The sequence below is a fragment of the Sus scrofa genome, chromosome 12, assembly GCF_054392235.1.
Source record: "Sus scrofa isolate SSC_HxYL_T2T_F1_AM1 chromosome 12, Sscrofa_HxYL_maternal_Yorkshire_Landrace_v2.0, whole genome shotgun sequence".
NCBI classification, from domain to species: domain Eukaryota; kingdom Metazoa; phylum Chordata; class Mammalia; order Artiodactyla; family Suidae; genus Sus; species Sus scrofa.
This window is the reverse complement of record NC_139394.1, coordinates 15163534-15183631: the sequence shown is the minus strand read 5'-3', so window position 1 is coordinate 15183631 and position 20098 is coordinate 15163534. Positions and strand designations below refer to the sequence as shown.

General features: G+C 50.3%; 3 protein-coding genes across 15 annotated transcripts in view; 2 read left to right on the top strand and 1 right to left on the bottom strand.

The window, feature by feature from the left end:
* DDX42 (DEAD-box helicase 42) overlaps positions 1 to 7837 on the top strand; it is a 50642-nt gene extending 42805 nt beyond the window's left edge. For all 9 annotated transcript variants that reach the window (XM_084983968.1, XM_084983973.1, XM_021066770.2 and 6 more), the window contains 5 exons: positions 1132 to 1408; positions 3159 to 3385; positions 4338 to 4448; positions 5632 to 5733; positions 6289 to 7837. In XM_084983968.1, the coding sequence (XP_084840094.1) occupies positions 1132 to 1408; positions 3159 to 3385; positions 4338 to 4448; positions 5632 to 5733; positions 6289 to 6999 (1428 nt within the window). In that variant the 3' untranslated portion in view covers positions 7000 to 7837. The remainder of the gene's footprint in view (positions 1 to 1131; positions 1409 to 3158; positions 3386 to 4337; positions 4449 to 5631; positions 5734 to 6288) is intronic.
* Positions 7838 to 7881: 44 nt separating this feature from the next.
* FTSJ3 (FtsJ RNA 2'-O-methyltransferase 3) lies at positions 7882 to 15443 on the bottom strand. The gene is made up of 20 exons (XM_013980850.3): positions 15229 to 15443; positions 14950 to 15055; positions 14623 to 14669; positions 14426 to 14505; positions 13597 to 13696; positions 13303 to 13497; positions 13112 to 13227; positions 12896 to 13000; positions 12711 to 12811; positions 12406 to 12486; positions 12169 to 12315; positions 11919 to 12054; positions 10442 to 10629; positions 10173 to 10290; positions 9827 to 10092; positions 9206 to 9291; positions 9024 to 9123; positions 8735 to 8918; positions 8555 to 8649; positions 7882 to 8472 (listed from the first exon to the last, which is right to left on the bottom strand). The coding sequence occupies exons 1-20, from the start codon at positions 15293 to 15295 to the stop codon at positions 8280 to 8282; spliced, it is 2511 nt and encodes an 836-aa protein (XP_013836304.3). The 5' UTR covers positions 15296 to 15443; the 3' UTR covers positions 7882 to 8279.
* Positions 15444 to 15713: 270 nt separating this feature from the next.
* Positions 15714 to 20089, top strand: PSMC5 (proteasome 26S subunit, ATPase 5). 5 transcript variants are annotated; one of them, NM_213983.1, is given in 12 exon segments: positions 15714 to 15885; positions 16405 to 16476; positions 17471 to 17540; positions 17970 to 18067; positions 18228 to 18284; positions 18365 to 18595; positions 18914 to 19040; positions 19135 to 19325; positions 19415 to 19513; positions 19592 to 19702; positions 19794 to 19880; positions 19985 to 20039. In NM_213983.1, coding segments are annotated over 12 exon segments (1221 nt in total). In that variant the 5' UTR covers positions 15714 to 15861; the 3' UTR covers position 20039.
* Positions 20090 to 20098: the final 9 nt, after the last annotated feature.

Genomic DNA, 20098 nt, shown 5'->3' with positions numbered 1-20098 from the left:
AGTTATGCATTTAGAGATGAGGCAGCATGTTTCAAATTTGCCTTAAAAAACACAAGGGGGGAGTTCCTGCTGTGGCTCACTGGTTAAGAACTATATCCATGAGGGTTTGATCCCTAGTCTCACTTAGTGGACTAAGGATCCAGCATTTCTACAAGCTGCAGTGTGGGTTGTACATGTGGCTCCCCTTGGATCTGGCATTGCTGTGGCTATGGCATAGGCTGGCAGCTGCAGCTCCAGTTCAAAACCCCTAGCCTGGGAATTTCCATGTGCCGTGGCCTTAAAAAGAGAAGAAAAAAAAAAAAAAAAGAAAAGAAAAAAATGCAGGGAGGGGGATAGGTGAAATAAGACTGGCAAAATGTTAATTGTTGAGTTTTGGTGATGGATACATGGAATTTGATTTTGTTCATTTTACTCTTTGAATGTTTAAAAATATAAAACAGTAAAAATTTCCCACAATAGAAAACTTTTTTGGGGAAAAAAGCAAGTTTTGCCTGAAAGAATACTGATCAGTTAGGGTGGAACTGGCATTTTCCATGATTGTGGGAGGAGGCTTGCATAGCATGGAGTGGGGTGATTAAAAAGGCCTGGTTTAAAATGAGTTCAGGGTTGTGGGTTTTTTGGGGTTTTGTTTCCCCTCTTACCTGTACGTGTATGCCCTGTGGGGAAAATTTCTCCATTTTGTGATTTGGAAATTAATTAAGACTGCCTTGATTATTATTAAAGTTGTTTGCCATGGTTATTATTAAAGTTCTGTGCAGTTAGCATATCAACATTGCATTTCATTTCTTAGTGCTTTCTGTGTGTGTGTATGAATTGTACTAGGAACAGTAAGTGGGACAGACAGAAAAGGAGCTACTGGGAATAATCTGAATAAGCATATGGAAAAGTATGACAGAGCGTTGGCCTTGCCGATTAGGTATATATATGTACACATCAGGAGGGGGGTGGAGAATACTGATTGGAGGAGACACCTAAGATTGGGGCTGCACTTGACTTGCTAAAGGAAGGCCCAGTGAGAAGAGGGACTGTTGAAGGTTCTCTAGGTGCAGGCAGAACACATGGTGTGTGGGTCCTTGTTCAGGCGCCCTGGGCACAGAGGATGGTCATCTTTTTCATTCTTCTTCTTTTCAGGCAAACGAAGATGTAACTCAGATTGTGGAGATTCTCCATTCTGGGCCTAGTAAATGGAACTGGCTTACTCGACGTCTAGTGGAATTTACCTCTTCAGGGAGTGTTCTCCTGTTTGTTACTAAAAAAGCCAATGCTGAAGAGCTAGCCAATAACCTTAAGCAGGAGGGTCATAATCTCGGCCTACTCCATGGGGACATGGATCAGAGTGAAAGAAACAAGGTTATTTCAGACTTTAAGAAAAAAGACATCCCAGTACTCGTGGCCACAGATGTCGCAGGTAGAGTATGAATTCCCCTGAGAACCCTAGTTTTCTCTGCTGTAAGGGTACTCTGTCCTGTATATAAGACCTACAACAGGAGTTCCCTGGTAGCCTTGTGGATAAGAATCTGGTGTTGTCACTGCTGTGTTTCAGGTCACTGCTGTGGCTCACGTTCCTTCCCTGGTCTGGGAAGTTCCATGTACTGCAGGAGCGGTCAAAATAATAATAATAATAATAAATACCTATAACATCTGAGGAGGCTGATTGACAGCACTTGGCTAGCCTGCTGGTCACCCAGCCGTTCAGAGCACAGGGATCACAACCTGGGGCTCTTGGTACCCATTTTTCACTTAATGTTTCTGAAAAAAAGAATCCCTGCAAGTGGAAGATACTTGGGGAAAAATTGTTTATGCAGTTACATCATTGTGTGTCTGAATATAGTAGATATCTTACATTGATTTTTGAGTTGGGCATACTTCGCTCAAGATCAGAAAAAATTATAATGTATAATTTTTGAGTTTGTTCTTCTGAGTTTTAATAGCTGTCCTTAAAAACTGGTATTTTCGGAGTTGTCCATTGTGGTTCAGTGGGTTATGAACCCAACTGGTATCTGTGAGGGTGCGGGTTCAATCCCTGGCCTCAGTGGGTTAAGGATCTGGCCTTGCTGCAAGCTGCAGCGTAGGTCGCAGATGCAGTTCTGGCCTGGTGTTGCTGTGGTTGTGGCACAGGCCAGCAGCCACAACTCAGATTCAACCCCTGGCCCTGGGAACTTCCATATGCAGCCCTGAAAAAGCAAAATCAAAAAACAACCCTGGTATTTTCTCCCAGAAAGGAGGTCACATCTCAGCTTCAAGGTAAATTTGATTTTGGTTTTAGTTTTTTTGGTTTTACATATTTCTGGTGCAAGGGAGAGGCCTGGGCAGGTTATCGATGGTAGTAGGTAGATGACCCTTACACTAAGTTGGCCCAGCATCAGAGAACCTGCGATAGTGGCATTTGTTCTAGAAGGGCGGCTTGTGTGCCTGTATCTCAGCACACCAAACTGTGCACTTTTTTTTTTCTTTTTTCAGGGCTGCATTCTTGGCATACGGAGGTTCCCAGACTAGTGGTCAAACTGGAACTGTAGCTGCCGGCCTGCACCACAGCAACACCAGATCTGAGCTGTGCCTGCAGCCTACACCAGTGCCACAGGGAATCCCGGAAGTGGGAAGGCTTGGTATAACAAAACACACAGGACTCTTTTATATTTAGAAAGTGGGGTCCAGGAGGCACTCTGTTCCAAAGAACAAAGACCCTGAACTTTAGCCCACACAGCTTTTATTAAGGAAGGTGCTGTATGTAGATTAGTGGGCAGGAGCAGGCACAGGCAGTGACAAAGCTACGTCTTAGTGAATAATAAAGGAAACTATTAGCACTGGTGCAGCTGCTTCTAGAACAGCATAGTTTATGCATAATATCTTTGTAGGAGACCCTGTACTTTAGAATGCTGCTTCAGCAGATATTTGCCTTCTGCAGAGCTCAGCTGTTCAGTGGTCTCCAACACACCAGAGCTCATGAAATGCTGGATCCTTAACCCACTGAGCAAGGCCAGGGATCAAACCTGCGTCCTCATGGATACTCGTCAGATCTGTTTCTGCTGAGCCACAACGGGAACTCCTATGCACTTTTCTTAGATAAAAGGAATGTGGGTTCCTAGGAGGTTAGCACTTTGGGTTACTTTGGTGTTTTGACTCCTGATGTAGAATAATGAATTTGGTTGTTATTTCAGCCCGTGGTCTGGACATTCCTTCAATTAAGACCGTCATTAACTATGATGTGGCACGAGATATTGATACCCACACTCATAGGATTGGCCGCACAGGCCGAGCGGGTGAGAAGGGTGTGGCCTATACCTTGCTGACCCCCAAGGACAGCAATTTTGCTGGTGACCTTGTCCGGAACCTGGAGGGAGCCAATCAGCATGTTTCCAAGGAACTCCTAGATCTGGCAATGCAGGTGAGGAGCTGGGCACACTTGAGATTGCTGCCAGCTGCCAGTCCAGAGGCAGATAACGTAAAACCACGACAGTAAAGTCCGGCGTGCAGGGGAGCACTTGAAGTGCAGATTGCTTATCCTCTCCTTTCAGTAACCTTTGTGTTGAAAAGCTGTTCCTTTCATTGTGCCAAAATTTGTCCCTCTGAAATTTCCACCGCATGCTTCCGCATTAACACTTGTGAGCAAGTTTAATCTCAGAGAGAGCTGCTGTTCTCCCTGCCCTTTCCCCTAAACAGTCTTTGGGGGCTAAAAGTGTATAATGTCTCTTCTTCAGACCTACATCTCAGACCTTTGACTAAACTGCTTATCAGTCCAAACTGAAGCATTCTACTGAATTAAATCTTAGTTTGGTTTGGTTTTTTTGTTTTTGGCCATGCCTGCAGCACATGTAAGTTCCCAGGCCAGGGATGGAACCTGGGCCGCTGCAGTGACAATGCACAACTAACCTGCTGCACAACAAGGGAAGTCCCAATCTTTTTTTTTTAAACTTTGTCTTTTGTCTTTGTAGGGCCACACCTGTGGCATATGGAGGTTCCAGGCTAGGGGGTGAATTGGAGCTATAGCCGCCAGCCTACACCACAGCCATAGCAACGTGGGATCTGAGCCGTGTCTGTGATCTCTACCACAGCTCACAGCAATGTGGGATCCTAACCCACTGAGTGAGGCCAGGGATCGAACCTGTGTCCTCATGGATACGAGTTGGGTTCATTAACCACTGAGCCACGACAGGAACTCCTGGAATTCCAAATCTTGAGTTGTCTTAATACACACAGCCCCCAAGCTAATCTGTGGTTCCTCCCTTGCTATAGATACATCAGCTGAAGATGCAGCAAAGAATTCTTCCCTCCCATTTAGTTTCTTCTTTGATGTCCTCTTCCTCCCTTGGCTTAACCTTGAATTGTGTTCAATACAGAATGCCTGGTTTCGGAAGTCCCGCTTCAAAGGAGGGAAAGGGAAAAAGCTGAACATTGGTGGAGGAGGCCTAGGCTACAGGGAGAGGCCTGGCCTAGGCTCTGAGAACTCGGTGAGTCCAGAATACAGTAGTGCCCCCTGGGCTGGTCCTGGGTGCTGGGTGACGTCCGGATTGTTCTCATCTACCTGAGCACCTCAGTGAGGTCACAGCCCTGTCTAGAAGGGAGTTGTGTTTAATCTGATCCTAGTCAATACAGTGCTGGTTCTTAACATTATTGACTTTCGATGAGAGATGCACGTGTGTACTCAGCTGACTAGGGTGCTCAGGAAATCAGTCAGTCAGCAGTGGTTCTCAAGTTGTGGCCACTGGGCCAGTAGCAAATGCAAACTTGTGCCCCACCTTAGACCTGGTAAATCAAACTGGAGGTTGGGCCCAACAGTCTTTTCATAAGCCCTCCAACACTGGCCTAGAGCACAGGGTCACTCTAGCTGTAGCTTGTAATTAAACTCAAGAATGATCCCTTCACCATCTGGGAAATCACATCAGAGATGGGAGAGGTAGTAGCTTCTCCCACAATCCAGGTAACAAAACTTATTGCCCCCGACTGGCTTTCTTAACTTTGTTTCCTGTCACTTTGATTCTTAAACCAAGTAAGAAAGTGGCCAGTCCACATTTCTGGATCATTTATTATAGTTAACTTGGTGTCTTCCTTAAATAATCGGTCCCCACGTTACAGTGCTGCTGCTAATGATGATGTGGCCCATGCAGGTGTAATAGTAAGCACTTAATATGTGCTAGGGCCACCCCAAGCAGCTGCACATGTTTAAGTCCGTCTTCGCAGCCACTTGGTGAGGTAAGTACAGATAATACACACTGAGGCACCCAAGGTCATACTGAGGTGAGTGTTAAAGCTGAGATTCCGACTCTTGAACGTGTGGATCCAGAGCCTGAGCAGTCATGTGTGTGCTGTCCTGCCTTGTGGCTTTTTAGCTTTGGCATAATTTACATTACATAATGTTTGTGTGTATAAAACTACATGATCGGCTTTGGACATATTCTGACCTCATTTCTGATTATTAGGGTTAATTCCCAAAAATAGAATTACTCAGTTGAAAGGCATAAATATTTTTAAATGATTCATTACTGTGCCTTTTCTCACAAAGCATGAATAACTTTCTAAAAATACCTTTTTCCCATTTCAGCTCCCACTTCAATTTTCAATCTATTGAGCCCCAGACTGGCAGTGGGCTTTCCTGCGTATTCTTCCATCCTCATGGGTGTGCTTCTTTTTTAGGACCGAGGAAATAATAACAATGTAATGAGCAATTATGAGGCCTACAAGCCCTCCACAGGAGCCATGGGAGATCGGCTGACAGCAATGAAAGCAGCTTTCCAGGTCTGAAATTAAGCATTTAGCCAAACGAGCTTTCAGCAGTACCTCCTGGGCAGTGATCAGGGGGCCTAGTCTTCCTGAGGTGGTAACTGGCTTTGCAGGATCAGTGTTTGCTGGATTTAGGTAGGGCCTTCCCCATTTTCAGTTTTGAGTATCAGCTTAACTACAGCTTACCTAGAGATGCATGCATAGAGGCTAGATAAACCTCTCTTGCTGGTCACTTGCTCCACTTGTGCTCAGGGCTCTTGTCCTGCAGCAGAGTTCATGTTCCCTCCCTCCCTCCCTCCCTCCCAGCCCACCTCCAAGGCCACCGTCATCTGGTGGAGAGAAATTGTGATTTTGTGACTCTTGTGAACTCAGAACCCATCTTTCCTCTATACCTACACTTCCAGTTAGCTAGCTGGGCCTTGATTTACCTATTTCATCTGTCTCCAGATTTATGTTTCAGGCAGATCCCAAGATTTATTGTTTCCATTAAGGTAGCGGCACAGAAACCATGGAATTGTGGGGCCGTCAAGTTTCTTAACTTAGTATCTCACCTGCTGTTGTCTCTTTTAGTCACAGTACAAGAGTCACTTTGTCGCTGCCAGCTTAAGCAACCAGAAGGCTGGAAGCTCTGCTGCTGGAGCAAGTGGATGGACTAGTGCAGGGAGCTTGAATTCAGTTCCAACTAATTCAGCCCAACAGGGTCATAACAGTCCTGACAGCCCTATTGCCGGTGCCACCAAGGGCGTCCCAGCCTTTGGCAGTGCTGGCAACCTCAGCAGCGCCCCAGTGACCTACCCTTCTGCCGGAGCCCAGGGAGTCAACAACACAGCTCCAGGGAATAACAGCCGAGAAGGGACTGGGGGTGGCAATGGGAAGAGAGAGCGATATACTGAGAACCGGGGTGGCAGCCGACATAGTCATGGAGAGAGTGGCAATCGGCACGGTGAGAGCCCGCGTCATGGAGATGGTGGTCGCCATGGAGATGGATACCGCTACCCAGAAAGCAGCAGCCGTCATGCCGATGGCCGGCGTCACACTGATGGCCACCCTCATGGAGAGAACAGGCACGGAGGAGGTGGAGGCCGCCACGGGGAGAGCCGAGGCGCAAGCGATGGTCGGAATGGTGAAAGCAGGAAAGAAAGTTGTAATCGTGAGAGCAAGATGGACCCCAAAGCAGACAGCACCAAGGCGGATAAGACAGACAGCAAGACAGATAAGACAGCTGATGGGTTTGCTGTCCCTGAGCCGCCCAAGCGCAAGAAAAGTCGATGGGACAGTTAAAGGGTATGTGCTGAAGTGTGAATCAATTGTCTTTAATTTTATTTTTAGAAAGATTTTTGGTAACTAGGTGTCTCAGGGCTGGGTTGGGGCCCAAGGTGCAAGGACCCCCTGTGCTTAGTGAGTAGTTGGAGCTTGGAGACATTACCCCCTCTTCTGGGTCATTTTTCAGATGTTTTTGGGAAGCTGCTTTGGTCCTTAGAAGTGAGACCTGAGAAGCTTCTTTTGGCTCTGGGTGAGTTGTCATGAGGGTCAGTTGAGGAAACCTTGGAAGAAAGGGCCTTATAAGGCACAAAACTCATTCTAGGTTTATATTCTATGTAGTGCATATTTTTTACTAAAATGTCACCTTAAAAACATCTACAAATAAAGTTCTTTTTCTGTGGCCAGGCAGACCCCTTTGCAGGAGTTGGCTGCTCCTACGAACCCAATCCACAGAGGTGTTAGGGATGTGTGGGAAGCACTTTGGTGCATCCAAACATTTGCAGGGAAGGGAGATGTCTGATTCTGAGGGAAAAGTGATGCTCAGGTTCCCCAGCCCTGAGACAGGAAGCAGCAGCCTGCCAGACCCAGAGCCGCGCTGGGCCTGAAATGTTGCTAAATGGAAAATTAAGCAAAAATCCAACAACAGCTTTTAAAGTGTCTTCTCCTATTTCACTGTATTTTTTTTAACTTGCCACAATGGTAGAAGAATCTTTTGCTGAAATGATTTTGATGATTTTTGTTCTATCTTGTTTATAAAAGGAAAAATATACGTACTTCAAATTTTGTGACTTTGTGAAGGTTTCTTTAAGATGTGCATTCCTTTCTGCTTGCTCTAGTAAATGGTTTACTACTGGGACCTGTGGATTGTTTGTCATTTACTTCACCACGAGTCGGTACGTATTAACTGTGATCTGGAACAGTGCAGCACGTGGTGTCAACAGTTACCACGCACTGATCATCCTGATTTTATTCAGATGATGCCCACCTGCCCAGGAGCAGACTACAGCACGTGCCATCCCAACACTGAACTCCCCCGCTTAGGATTTAAAAAGGGTGTGATTTTCTTACCCCACAACGGTTGTGGGGTCTGGGATGGTGCCAACAGGACATTTCAGTGGCATGTTAACAGGAGCCCTTCTTCCAGCCAGGAAGACATCCCCCTCACAGCACAGGACCACCCCCAAGTGCCCGGCACCTGTCTTTTCACACTGTGATGCTGGCAACAAGGGACGGGATGGTACTGAGGAGGCGGAAGGCCTCGTCCTTACACAGTCCTGCTGGAAGTCCTGCAGCTCTGCTCACTTGCGCTTGTGCTTTTTCTTCTGCTCCTTCCGTTGCTGTGCTCTTTGGTCTTTCTTCATCCTCGAGTCCACCACCTTGAAGTGACCTCTGACTCCAGCTGGTCGGCGTACTTTGCGGCCCACACCTTTTTTGGCTACGACATAGGTGACCTGGCGTTTCTCCTTTCCAAGCCCTGCCTTCTTGTAGAGACTGTAAATGGAGGACCCAGGTCAGAGGCTTTCGGCCGCTCCCCAACCTCACACACCCTCGCGGGCGACTCCCCGCCCCTCACCTTCGAAGCTGTGCCACTTTCTCCCGCTCTGAGATGTCCACCGTGTTGACCACAGCTTCTGCCTTCTTCTTGGTCTGCTCCAGCTTCTTCAGCATCTGGAGAAGGAGCTCTGTGAGGCTCACCCTTCCTACCCCTGCCCCCCACCCTCCACCTGGAACCTCGGCAAGCCCGGCCATTTACCCTCCGTTTCTTTCTGGCCTTAGCCTCAGCCACTTTCTTGATGGGACGGGCGTTGATTTCCCGCCAGCGTTTCCTGTAATACTCCACCTCCTTCTTATCAAGAGGCAGCTGTCGTATCCTGTGCTGCTTCTCCTCCTGCACAAACCACTCTGGAAGCTCCCCCTCATCCTCATTAAATGTGTACCTGCGTGGAGAGTACGCCAGCCCTGGTGACCACCCCAGGCTTTCAAATTAGAAATCCTCCCTCCCCACCCGCCTGGGCCACTTCTCACGACTTTTGGCTCCTTACCGGCTGAAGGAGTCATCTATGAGGTCTCTCTTGGCTTTTTTGGAAGAGGCAATAATGGCGCCTAGAGCCAGGCCTTCAGGGTCCAGTATCCGATGTCTCGCTAGAGAGAGCAGGAGATTAAAGCTCAGTTTCAACACAACCTTCCCGGTGGCCTCCCACTCCACTAGGGCTGGAGCTCTCACCTGGGTCCTCAATGGGCACGATCTCAAACCCGTCGTCATCCCCTGCCTCAGGCCCCCGTCTTCGCTTCTGACTGCGTGGTTTCCAACTGGGGAAGAGGGGGGAGTCCGACTGCAGGATGCTCCACCATCATACATGCCACTCACACCCACTCCTGCCTCACCGCACCCTGGTTCTCCTTAAAACTGCTTGGGGAACTTCCAGAAACCTCGCCACCCAGGCTGTCCTGCAGACCACTTTAATCAGTTTTTGTTTGTTTTGGTCTTTGTCTTTTCAGGGCTGCACCAATGGCATATGGAGGTTCCCGGGCTAGGGGCCGAATCAGAGCTGTAGCCGCTGGCCTATGCCATAGCCCCACAGCCACGCCAGATCCAAGCTGTGTCTGCGACCTACACCACAGCTCAGGGCATCGCCAGATCCTTAACCCACCGAGCGAGGCCAGGGATCGAACCGCAACCTCATGGTTCCTAGTCAGATTCGTTAACCACTGTGCCACAATGGGAACTCCTACTCAGTATTTTTTAAATTCCCCATCTACCGGCAAGGTTGAAGACCCCCAACTTAGCAACGATTAGAACCACTGCTCCTCTTCATCCCTTCTCCCGTCAGCTGCAACCACTCACGTGTCTTCATCCTCACTGCTGCTGCTGTCGCTGTCAGAGCTGCTATCTCTGGCTTCCCCGCCAGGGCCTGTGGCAGCCTCTGTCCCTGAAGGAGCCCCTGCCCCTTCAGGGGCCTCACCCTGGCATGGGGGTGGTTTTCTCTCAGTCTTCACGCTGGAAGGTGCTGGCAGTGGCTGCTGCCCCTTGCGACGGCTCTCGTACAACAGCTGTGCCTGGCTGATCTCCAGGGCCTCGTCAGCATCATCCTCGATCCCGCTGAAGCCATCCTGTGGTGGCAAAAACGTCAGACACCCCCTGCCCTGAGGACGCCAGTCCCGGGCCATCCTGGCACCCAGCCGCTGCTTGCCTTTGAGAACCACAGGCTGGCTTGTTCTTCCTGCAGTACCGCCTTTTCCTCGAGTGGCACCAGCAGCGGGTTCTCTCCCTCCTCCTCTTTCTCATCATCTGCTTCAGCAAGTCGTACACTGTAGACCGGAGGCAAACAGGTGCAGAGTCAGCGCCCTGGAGGACTTGCTCCCCCACTCCAGCCCCCACACCCGCCACCAGCTCTGCTTCTGGGCTCGGGCTGAGGGGGGTGAGGACTCCCTCCTGCAATAACCCCCTCACCTCCCTTACCGCTTTTGGTCCTTTAGACCTTGAGGTTCTCTGACTCCTGCTAGGTCCTCTGGATCCAGGTCACTATCCAGAGATGCACTGTCGTCGTCGTCCTCCTCAGCGTCTGATATGTAGATGTCATCACTTGGCAGGTCAGACAGAAACGTGTCTGCAGCACTCATGTCCCCTTGCGTCACCTCCTCTAACAACTGAGACACAGTGGTCAAAGGAGCTGACAAGGACTTCCTGCCTCCCTCCCCATCCATCTTATCTTAGTTTATCCTTGGGAACACTAGGAAATACACTGGCGAGTACAGTACCTTCTCTTACAGACAGGGAAGTGATGGGGTTAAACTGTTTAAAACATCCCATTCTAGGAGTTCCTGTCATGGCACAGCAGAAACAAATCTGACTAGGAACCATGAGGTTGTGCGTTCGACCCCTGGCCTCGCTCACTTGGTTAAGGATCCGGCGTGGTGTAGGTCGCGGATGCGGCTCAGATCTGGCGTGGCTCTGGCATAGGTGGGCAGCTGTAGCTCTGATTAGACCCTAGTCTGGGAACCTCCATGTGCTGTGGGTACGGCCCTAAAAAGACCAAAAAAAAAAAAAAAATCCCGTTCTAGGCCAGGTCACTCAGCTCTCTTCTGTACCAGTAGCAGAAAAAAAGTTTATGAAAAAGTGCCCCATGGCCTAGTGTCAAACTTTAAAATGTCCTAAAACACTGATTTTTTTTAAAAAATTTACTTGCAGAAGGCACTATAATAATCTACAGTTCTTGTTTCTACCGAATAAAAGAGCCCATGCAACATACATCTAACAGGAGGTACCATTTCACTTATAAGCCAGTTGTCAACTCCAAAAATCCATTTTCCTCATGGTAAAGATAGCTACTCTTTGAGTCACATACCAGGGTTCCACCTAATCATCTTTTTATATTCCTTCCAAAAATCCTAGTAGGTAGGTTCTATTAATTCTTTTACAGATGAAAAATCTGAGGCAGAGCATGTAAGTGCTTTATTGCCACTGCTGTGGAGCAAGTCGACCTGGTTAGTACCTTCCCACACAAGAGCCACGAAAGCGCATCTTGTTGGTGAGGTTGCTTTTATCAGGAAAAACAGATTCTCCGCTATTTAGCAGCCAGCACCATCTCGCAGCCTAGTGCAGCACAGTGCTACCTGGGTTCAGCGAGCTGAAGGCCGCTTCCTCTGAGGGAAAGCCTCCATCACACATGCTGGGAGCCAGGCCCCTGGCTGCATCTCCCATAAGCTGAGCTTCCTCCAACAAGTGGCCTTGGTTATGGTAATGCACTAGTCCCACAAGGCCGCAGCTCTAGCACACCCAAACCTTCCTACATTCAGCATTCTAAGTGTGGGTTCCTTCCTGGCCTGTGGGACCAAAGCTCTTGTTTATTCCCAGTTGCCCTGGCCAAGTCGTCTTCTGGGTGCAGACAGCCATGAGCCATGACCCCACGGCACCCTCACCAAGGCCCCCCGCTCACCTGGTGACCCCGGATGGTGCGCAGGGAGAACATGCCAGTCTCCCCCTCATCGGCGATGGAAACTCCAGGAAGATCCATCTTCAGCTCCACACGCTCCCGCTGCTTCCTCTGCTCGCGCAGCAGCTTCTTTTTCTTCCTGAGGGGAAGGTTCGAGGAATTAAAGCTGCCCAGCTCTGGAGTGTCCCTTCATCCCTCCCCCGCCTTCACGCCCCAAGGGGCTCTGCCATGGGGCTCCCCCAGCTCCTCTCACCTCTTTAACTCCGCCACCTCCTGGGCCTTCATCTCTGCCAGGGTCCGGTTGAGCTGCTCCTCCTCCTCCTCCTCCTTAGAGGGCTGCTGCGAGGCCCGGGCCGCCTGCTCCTCCTCCTCCCCTTCCTCTTCCTCCCCTGAGCTGAGGCTGACAGAACAGGCCCAGGACTTGGTCATTTTCCCAGACGCTTCCCCCAACACCCAGTCAACACCTGCCCTGGCTTAGCTCCCTCCTCACCTGATGTCCATTGCCTTTGCTTGTTCTTTCAGCTTCTTGGCCACATGTCGCCGAAGCTTCGTCCTCCAGTTCAGTAGGGATCTGCCCCAGAAATACCATTCCTGACCTTACCGTCTCCCTCTTGTCCCCACCGCTGCCTCATACCCCAAAGTTTACATTGGAGCCACATACATCGTAGGGCTCAGACCCTTACCCCAAACCTCTAGCACAGCAGCATCCTGTTCCCAGAGACCCAATGTCAAGACCCTCAAAGGCCCTCCCTGCCTCTGCGATCCCAGCACCTACAGCTGCCCCCCGGCGTGTACCTAAGCTCCTTGCGGCCCAGCACTCTGATATCCTGACAGCATGCCCGTACATCCTCGGTGGTGGCTGGATGCCGTGCCAACTCTTCATCATCTATTGCAATCTGTTGGGGAGAAGGAAAAGGAGTTGGGAGACGCTAGGCCATGTTTCTGGGACTCCCTCATACCCCCCAAGTCTGGGGACTCACTTCGCTGGCTTTGGAGAGAAAGTCGACAGGGTTGGCAGCTCGGAGGAAGTCAGTGACTGAGGTTCGGTGATAGAGAGTGAGGTCACCCTCGGCATAGCCTTCAGCCTTGGAAGGGAAAGAAAGAAGGTGAGCGGTCCCTACTGGGGTATCTGAGGACTCGGGCCCAACCGCCCCAGAGTTCCAGGTCCTCGGGGTGGCCCCACTCCCCAAACACACCTTTGGCTTCTTCTTAGTCACCAACTCGGTAACAGTCTTGGCCTGAATTTCAACCTCCTTGAAGGCAAACTTGGGGTCAAAGAATTTACTGTCAACCTTGTCAGGCGCCAGGAATCCTAAGACAATAAGATATGTAAGAACAGGCGCTGTGGCAGGTGAAAACTGAGTCAAGAGATTGAAGTAATGCTCACCCTGGCAGACCACAAAAATCTCTGCAGATTCATGACGAGACGCTTGGGGCTTAGTGGCCTGGACACGGCGGAAGAGCTGCTGGAAGATCCACAGTAAGGGCTGATAATCACGAGAACGGAAAACCTTCGTGATGAAGCAGCCACCGCGACCCAGAAAATCGCAAGCCAAACGCAGAGCCATCAGGGTCAAATGGGCTGTGGGAGAGAGAGACAGTTCGCTGAGGATCTCTGCAGCCCGGAAGGGTGTGCCCCCCCACCACCAGCATCCCCAGGCCACCAGCCCCATCCTGGCACCTTGTGAATAAGCATCATGGACCCAGCTGGCCCCAACGTTGGGGGCCCCATCATTAAGCACAACATCAACTTTCCAGGTCTTCAGCTCCTTCCTCAAGGCCTGCAGACAAAGACAACTGTTATGGCAACAGAAATGGCTAAGAACAAAAACAAAAAAAGGAGTTCCCGTTGTGGCTCAGCGGTAACAAACCCAACTAGTATCCATGAGGATGGGGGTTCGATCCCTGGCCTCACTCAGTGGGTTAAGGATCCAGCATCTCTGTGAGCTGAGGCCTAGGTTGCAGACAGGCTCAGATCTGAGTTGCTGTGGCTGTGGTGTAGTCCAGCAGCCGTAGCTCCGATTCGACCCTTAGCCTGGAACCTCCCATGTGCCGCGGGTGCAGCCCTAAAGACCAAAAAAATAAAATAAAGAAAGGGCTACAAATGGAGTTCGTGGTTCAGCCATTTGTCCACCCAGTCATTTGTTGAGTGTCCACCAGGGGCCAAATCCTATGCCAAGCAGGGGATACAATGATAAACAAAAGCAACATCTGTTCTCATGGAGTTTAGAGGCCACCAGTGAACCTGCCGGAAAGAATTTCACTGAATTCTCTGCACTTCCGCCAACCCCAAACACATCTTTCCAGAATAACGGCTTGGTGGACGTGATGTATTACCTGTTTTGTCCTGTGCAAGCACTGCTCAAGGCATGGTAAACAGGAAAAGCATGCCTTCAGAGGATCAGGGTAGGCTTGGATCTGATCCCTGGCCTGAGAACTTCCATATGCCGCAGATGCAGCCAAAAAAAAAAAAAAAAAAAAAAGAGAGAGAAAAGAGAAATCTCCATTACCTGCCTACAACGTTCTGTTGTGATATCCTCCTGGAGAGTCACCACATTGGGAAGAGGCTTGATTGGAACCAAGTCCACACCTGGAAGAAATCAGGGTGGAGTGTTCCCAAAGGTTGCCTTAAACAGGAGGAAGGGAATGCCGAACACAGCATGTCACACTCGCCATCCCCGAAACGCTTAAAAGAACTGTCACTCACCCACAATAAGGCTGGAGACAGGCATAAACTTGGCAGCCACCTGCAGCCTATAAAAAAGAAGTAAACACTGAAATAATTACCCTGGCTTGTCCCTTTCCCGCCGTCTCTGGCTCTCATCCCCAGTATTAGGAGCCCCTGCCGACTGCAGTGGCCAAACATATCTCATACATAACTTCCAAATATTTTTCCCTGAAATTTCTGTTTCGGAAGTAGAAAAATTTCAGATTGTTAGTCCTGTATCTCTCCTGCCCACAATTAAACTCAGTCATCCATGGCGGGAATGCAGAAAGCTGCCACAAGAAGCAACAGGTGCCAGATATTACGCACCATCCACCTGGTGCAGCGCACAGGTCTAGCAAGGCTCGGGCTTTCTGCAGAAATTGAAAGCGGCGATTCAGCTGGATCAACTTGAAAGCAGAGCGGGAACGGTAACCTAGAAACAATGAAAAAAGAATAAAGTCCGCGAAAGCGCTTTCCCAGCGGGATTACGGTGGCCTCACAACCCACCACCTCTTCTGTGGAAGAGAAACCCAATGTTCGGGAAGGAGGCGAACAGGCAAAGATCGGTGGCTCTCTTGCTCTCAGACTGCGTAAACCATGACTCACCGGTCTCTTTCGCCAGGTGATAGAACTTGTCCCGCCGGCTCTTCCCTACTTTGCCCTTCTTGCCCATAGTGGAACTGGGGAGTGCCACTCAATCTGGAGAGAAAGCAGAAATCAGGACGTCTCCGCCCAGAATACTAGATTACGCTCTCCGCTCCCCACTCGTCTTCTCAAAGACACTCCGCACTCCGCTCCTAACACCACCCAGCTCCGTTTTCACTACCCCAGCAGCGGCACGTGTAAGCAGCAAACGTATTTCCGCTTCCGTGTGCGTCGGCTGCGTCCGCGGATCCAAGTTTTCCGCCATTTTGAGCGTGGCCACAAATTTTTCTTTAAGCTCTGTGTCCAGGTTTATAAACTAGATGTTTGCACCCGGAAGTAATATTACTTTAACCAAAACCTAGTTTCTTCGGAATAACATTTAGGAGCTCTGCGTCCTCTTTATCCCCTTCCAAAGCTCCTGACCTCGCGTGGCCCCGCCGCTTCAGGGCCCCTGTTATTTGCTTTGTTTGGGCGCACACCCCGCCCATTGACCCGGAACTGTTCTCTGCCCGGGAGTTCGGTCCCCCAAGCCCCGCTTCCGCGCCTGCGCACCAAAGCGGCTCTGATGCCGGGGGCCTCCGCGGAAGAGGGAAGATGGCGCTTGACGGGCCTGAGCAGGTATGGCGGCGGCTGCCGCGGCCAGACGGGGATCAGGGCTGGATGCGGAGCAGGTGTGATCCGAGGTGGGCAGCCGTCTGGGGCAAGAGCGTTGAGGCAATCAGGTGTGGATGGACCAATCCGGACCGGGCCCTGCCTGGGAACGGATCTGCTGTGTCAGCGCCTCCCCCGGCGGGTCAGGGCAGGGCCGGGAATGGAAGACCCGGTGGAAGCGGGATGAGTGAGCGAGTCGCCCGAGTCAGGGAACCCGTCCTTCTTGCTGGCTCCTCCTGTAGTAATGACCCTTCGGGTTTGTATGCCGTTGCCTTGTGTGTTCTCTCTTGCTCCTCCTGAAAGTCTTAAGGGGTGGACTTTTTTTCCCCTCTTTCTGTTTCCCCTCTTCTGTCACTGGGACACGAAGGGTTTTGAAGAGATGGAGTGAGGGATTAGAACCCAAGTCTTAGTCTCTGAAGTCCAAGCTGGAAGTAGCTTTATCCCTTGGGTGTTTAACCTGTTGTTTAATAATTAAACTGTCTTCAGATGGAGCTGGAAGAGGGGAAGGCAGGCAGTGGACTCCGCCAGTATTATCTGTCCAAGATTGAAGAACTCCAGGTAAGAGGTCCTGAGGGAGCTGGAAGGGCTTCGGTGAAGGATCGATGGAGCCGATTTCTAGAAAGCCGTATGATTCCACTGGGGCGCAGTGGAAGAAGCAAGAAGCCAAGGGTATGAATTATATCAAGTTAACAGTTTCTTCCTCAAGTCCCACCCTTTTGAAGATCATTAATATTCACAGTTTGTTACATATTTTCAGGAGTCAAATTTTCACATAAAAGTTAGCCCCGGCCAAAAATCATTCCTTTCAGAGGAAGCCTGAATGGTAGTTTCTTATAAAAGGGAAGATGTAGGTTCAGAAGATGGGATTTATTAGAGAGGGGTTGGGGCAGAGTGAGAGTGAGGGAAGACAAAATTGAGGAGTCTGAACAATGCTGGTTCCAGGGGGCCAAATGAAAAGGAACTAGCAACCCAGTATTACAGCCTAAAGAGGGAGCCAGAATCATAGAAATGAGGAAAATATTGCAAATTAGATGGAGAGCCACAAGGAAAAATTCTCACTTCCAGGTACATTTGCAGGTTTCATATTTGGGTGGTCATTTTTGAAATGCTTTACCTGTGCTGCTTTCATTTGTTCCTCAAATTAACCCCGAAAAGAGGCCAGTAGGTGCACCACTTGCAGTTTGGTGAGAGATCTAGACCTTTTAAGTGGTTTTCATTAGCTTTACTCAGCTATTAACAGCCAGCAGTGGGGCTAGAACTTAGGCTTCTGACTCAAAGTTATCTTCTCTCTCTACCATGTTACTGCCCTGCAAGACACAGTGTAAGCCAGCTGTTGCCTCTTCTCCATTAGGGTTTGCTATTCCTGGACCAGTGTTAGACAAGAAGCTTTTTCCCTGTGGTTGTCCTACACTCCTGAGGAACTCTTGGATCACATTAGAGAATCTGAAATAACATGCGGGTGCCCAGTGCTCTTTCCTCACTCTGCTCCCATCAGCCTGTGAGGGTCATAACCTCCTACCACTGTCTGCCCTTTGCCTCTTGTCCTCCACAGCTGATTGTGAATGACAAGAGCCAGAATCTCCGCAGGCTGCAAGCACAGAGGAATGAGCTTAATGCAAAAGGTGAGGGGGAAGGATGGGAAGGCTGCACGCAGGCAGTGTGAGGTCCTCACACGGGTGCCTGTCGCTTTCTCATAGTTGTTCACGTGCACATCTCTCAAGCTCCCTTGTAACCTCCTTTAAAGATATGAATTTCGACTTGTAAAAAAAAAGTCTTATTCTAGTTGATTCACAGTGTTACTTCTGCTGTGCGGTAGTGTTGCAATTACACACATATATGTTCTTTTTCACATTCTTTTTGTTACGGTTTATTACAGGGTGTTGAACATAGTTCCTTGTGCTATGCAGTAGGACCTGTTTTGACTTTCTTTTTGAAACCTTCCTTTCAAAACTTCAAAACGGCACTTAGTTCATGCATGCTGAATCCTGAATCAAGTCGTGGGGGGAGACATCAAAGAATCTGGGTGACCACTATGTCTGTTTCCCATCTAGTTCGCCTGTTGCGAGAGGAGCTACAGCTACTGCAAGAACAGGGCTCCTATGTGGGGGAAGTAGTCCGGGCCATGGACAAGAAAAAAGTGTTGGTTAAGGTAAAGGCAGCATGAGCCCCGGGAGCAGCCCTTTGGTCGTGGCATTCCCATACCTACGTGTGTCGTGAAGGTTCTCCTGTCGTGCTATTGTGAGACTCGGGGGTCTCTCTGGGTGAGGCTCATGGCTGTCAGGGAAGCACACAAGCCTGTGTTTCTGTAGGTGCATCCCGAGGGCAAGTTTGTCGTAGACGTGGACAAGAACATCGACATCAATGATGTGAGTGCAGCAGGTGAGGTTGGGAGTTGGGGGGTCAGCTCTCACCATGCCCCATCCTAAAACTCTCTTCTCTCGCCCAGGTGACACCCAACTGCCGGGTGGCTCTCAGAAATGATAGCTACACTTTGCACAAGATCCTGCCCAACAAGGTAGATCCACTGGTGTCACTGATGATGGTGGAGAAAGTGCCAGATTCAACTTACGAGATGATTGGTGGACTGGACAAGCAGATCAAGGAGATCAAAGAAGTGATCGAGCTGCCCGTGAAGCATCCTGAGCTGTTTGAAGCGCTGGGCATTGCACAGCCCAAGGTGAGCCGGGCGTCTCTGGGAGGGCCACGCTGCTCCTGTGCACCTGCTGCCCAGGCTGAACTGCAGGCAGGGGCCGAGCAGGTGTTGGGGTAGACTGGCGCCTGCCGAAGCTGGCCCTCTTTGTGCACAGGGGCTGTGGCAGAGATGCTGCCAGGGCAGCGACTGGTTTGGATGTAAGGCCCAGAGGGGACCTTGACATTCATTTTTTGTATGTCTGGCGTCTAGCACAGGATCTAGGACGGTACAGACACTCAGTAAATATTCACTGAATGACATGGGGGACGGCTTTTTGCCCTGAGTCCTGCCATTGCTCTCTAGGGAGTGCTGCTATACGGACCCCCAGGCACTGGGAAGACACTGCTGGCCCGAGCTGTGGCCCATCATACAGACTGCACCTTTATTCGCGTCTCTGGCTCTGAGCTGGTACAGAAATTCATTGGGGAAGGTAAGTGGCCAGAAATGAAAAGACTAAGCCCAAGGGGGTCGGGGGAGAGGGAGAGGGAGCTTATCAGCTCAATGCCAGCTTGGCCTCTGCACAGGGGCAAGGATGGTGAGGGAGCTGTTTGTCATGGCCCGAGAACACGCTCCATCTATCATCTTCATGGACGAAATCGACTCCATTGGCTCCTCGCGGCTGGAAGGGGGCTCTGGAGGGGACAGTGAAGTCCAGCGCACGATGCTGGAGCTGCTCAACCAGCTGGACGGCTTCGAGGCCACCAAAAATATCAAGGTGTGGTGGGGTCAGGCGAGGGATGAAGGCCCCTGGTGAGGAGCAGCCTCAGGAGGGCTTAGCTGACACCACCCTCTTGGTCCACTCAGGTTATCATGGCCACTAATAGGATTGACATCCTGGACTCGGCGCTGCTCCGCCCAGGGCGCATCGACAGAAAAATTGAATTCCCACCCCCCAACGAGGAGGTTTGTGATGGGCAGTACTGGCAGTGATTGGCTACAGGGCTAGGCCGTGGGCTCAGGCTTTTCCTCTCCCATCTCTAGGCCCGGCTGGACATTTTGAAGATCCATTCTCGGAAAATGAACCTGACCCGGGGCATCAACCTGAGAAAAATTGCTGAGCTCATGCCAGGAGCATCAGGCGCTGAAGTGAAGGTAACTGGAGTGCCCAAGGGAAAGGGGGCAGGGCAGGGGGCTCTGGGTCCTGGGGCACAGTGGTGGCACCTGTCTTCCTCGCCTTGCTCAGGGCGTGTGCACCGAAGCCGGCATGTACGCGCTGCGCGAACGGCGAGTCCACGTCACCCAGGAGGACTTTGAGATGGCCGTAGCCAAGGTACAGGCCTCCCTCTTCTGCCTCTGCTGATGGTGGATCTGGAGCAGCAGGGATAGGGCTCGAATTCACCCAGTTTATAACGTAAATGCTCTCTCTCTCTCCAGGTCATGCAGAAGGACAGCGAGAAAAACATGTCCATCAAGAAGCTATGGAAGTGAGGCAGGTGTCTTTCGTGTGGATTCCCTCAAATAAAGCTCTGCAGGACGAGCCTTTGAGGA

Bases quoted from the DNA above. Each gene is read 5' to 3' on its own strand.
- FTSJ3 (XM_013980850.3), bottom strand. From the start codon at position 15,295: ATGGGCAAGAAGGGCAAAGTAGGGAAGAGCCGGCGGGACAAGTTCTAT. The intron at 12,487-12,710 runs GTACACGCCGGG...TTTCTGGGGCAG, and splicing joins CTGGGCCGCAAGGAGCTTAG to ATCCCTACTGAACTGGAGGA. The intron at 10,630-11,918 runs GTGAGCGGGGGG...ACTGTGTCTCAG, and splicing joins GCACCATCCGGGGTCACCAG to TTGTTAGAGGAGGTGACGCA.
- PSMC5 (XM_005668681.4), top strand. From the start codon at position 17,372: ATGCGGGTGCCCAGTGCTCTTTCCTCACTCTGCTCCCATCAGCCTGTG. The intron at 19,041-19,134 runs GTAAGTGGCCAG...GCCTCTGCACAG, and splicing joins ACAGAAATTCATTGGGGAAG to GGGCAAGGATGGTGAGGGAG. The intron at 19,326-19,414 runs GTGTGGTGGGGT...TGGTCCACTCAG, and splicing joins AGGCCACCAAAAATATCAAG to GTTATCATGGCCACTAATAG.